This window comes from Pelobates fuscus, chromosome 1, assembly GCF_036172605.1.
Source record: "Pelobates fuscus isolate aPelFus1 chromosome 1, aPelFus1.pri, whole genome shotgun sequence".
NCBI lineage: Eukaryota > Metazoa > Chordata > Amphibia > Anura > Pelobatidae > Pelobates > Pelobates fuscus.
Window position 1 is genome coordinate 473,042,405 of NC_086317.1, and position 2,321 is coordinate 473,044,725.

Genomic DNA, 2,321 nt, shown 5'->3' on the forward strand with positions numbered 1-2,321 from the left:
TTATTAAAGAGTAAGAGCCAGTCCTACTAAGCTCTCTTATATTGAAGAAGGACATTTTACCATCTTTCCAGTATTAAGGATCTTAGCAATATTGCACTATATGTTTTCTTTCTTATCTTTTACATATACATTGATTAATTATTTTTGAAAGAAAAATAGAAAAGCTGACTGAAAAAAACATTGATATATTTGGTATTATTTTTCATACCCTGATGGTTTTATATAGCGTTCCACTTTTCTAGATTTGAACATTTTTCCGGAAGTGTTTGGTTTTATTACACATATCCTAGATGTGGGAGACACAAGTGTGAAGCTGCTTAAAAGGCATTCCTCTTGGCATTACAACAAGAAAGCACCTGCTTTTACTGTTTATACTCTTTTTATTTTTGCTATGCATTATTAGCTAGGATTATTTATAGGAAATAAAGAATATGCTTCATCTTGTGACTTTGTACGTTCATCTTACTATAACATTCCGATCTTGTGTTATTTCTTCAAAGTGAAACATTTTAAAGCATTGTGTTCCCCTTTTTTCCTTTCTTCCAGGAAATTGTTCCACCCAGCTATAGAGAAGTACAATTTGTTGTATAGCTCCACCTATTTTTGTTTGTTGTGATATTGTTACGAGGGCGTGGGCTAAGTTGATCCCACATAGGTGTTTTGAGATTTTAGAGTGCCATTGCACTATATATTTTATATTTTTTTCCAATAAAGATGGATCTATATTTATATATTATATTTATCTATATATGCATCTCTGCAGTAAGCAGTAAAACTTTTTTCTCATATATTCAAATGCAAGAAATCCAAAGGACATTTGGGCTATTTCCCGAGAACTTTTGTAAATGTGTCAATCACAATAAATTATAACAATTCATTACTTTTCATTGTCTTACACATAGCCTTACATAAATTAATGTCAATGCTAATCTTATACAAGGTTTTTTTTTACTTGCCATTAGTGTGTAAACTGGTCAACATTTATCTTTACAGATCTACAGAATACATATCGTGTTATACAAGTGCGAAACGCGTCATCCCTTATCCCGTAGATTAGAGGACTGATAAATCGTGGAAGACACATGAAGAGAGAGAAGTTGATAATGGGAAACATATATCCCTTGAGATATGTCTCTGTAATGGGGTAGGTAAATGCCAACAAGCACAATAAGAGTTGGATAGCGTGTAGCATAACTGTTTTACTGGCTTTAGAGGCTGAACCTTTAGCAGAGTCAATCTTTTTAGCAACCAGCATAATCCTGACATAGGTAAACACAATGACCAAAGCCACCAGAGAAAAGGTCATTGCATGCATTGCAGACCTTAACATATTTTGACTTTCCGTATTCAAAAAGATGGACCTACTGCAGTAGTCGGATTGAGAAAAATAGTCCATATGAACTGAAGAAGTCAGAATAATAAAATCAGCAATTTGAGGAATTAGCCCCATAATCCATATGATGGCAATCATATTACCAGTTCTCTGTTTGGTGCAAAACTCAGCATGCCGTAGTGGAATACAGATGGCAACATAACGTTCTAGAGACATGACAGCCAGGTTAAATGGAGTCACCTTGAACGATGAGGAGGAAATAATAAGTACAAAGTAGCAAACTGTAACAGGGACAGTAACTAGGAATAAACCTAACAGGAAAAGAGAGATTGCAATAACTAGATAAATTAAATCATTGATAATCATATGGGCAAAGAGTATATAGCGAGCATTGTCTCTGACATGGGGTGTGGTGAAGAAGACATTTAGCATGATTGCAACGATGTAAAGAAAACAGCAGAAACTGATCAGGTTTGGTGTCAGAATCATAATCCTGAGTTCTAGAAGTTTGCTGTTCTGAACAGATACTTGTGTTTTGTTGTTGTAAAAATCTGTGAAATTCAACATTACTGAAACACAGGAATTGATATTGTTTCTGATCTGTAAATAATAAAAAAAATGTTTTAATGTTAGGACAAAACATATGGCAAAAAGATTTGCAAACATGTATACTTTGAACTCATAACCTCAAACGTACATTTCCAGAATATTTTGATAACTAAGATAAGCTGGGATTGAAAGTAGAAACTTTTTCTTTACAAGTCAAAATTAAACTTTGAAATTGTGCACAAAAAGACTTATTCACTTAAGAGTAATTTGTGGAAAATTGAATATATATATAAAAAATATCAAAATATTATAAATATATTTTTATAATATTAAATAATTTTAAAAGCATGCTCAAAAATATTAAATCATTTGGAAACAATTAATTGTCTGATAAGCTTATGTAATATGGTTTCTTAATGATTCAAAACAGAAAACCTTT

At 32.1% G+C, this 2,321-nt stretch overlaps 1 protein-coding gene across 1 annotated transcript; it reads right to left on the bottom strand.

Annotated features, from left to right (window-relative positions):
- Window positions 1–958: 958 nt before the first annotated feature.
- On the bottom strand, window positions 959–1,906 carry LOC134585504 (odorant receptor 131-2-like). Its single transcript, XM_063440931.1, has one exon. It carries the CDS (start codon window positions 1,898–1,900, stop codon window positions 959–961), a length of 942 nt encoding a protein of 313 aa, XP_063297001.1. The 5' UTR covers window positions 1,901–1,906.
- Between the last annotated feature and the right edge of the window lie 415 nt (window positions 1,907–2,321).

Coding starts and splice junctions, on each gene's coding strand:
- LOC134585504 (XM_063440931.1), bottom strand. CDS start 1,900: ATGTTGAATTTCACAGATTTTTACAACAACAAAACACAAGTATCTGTT.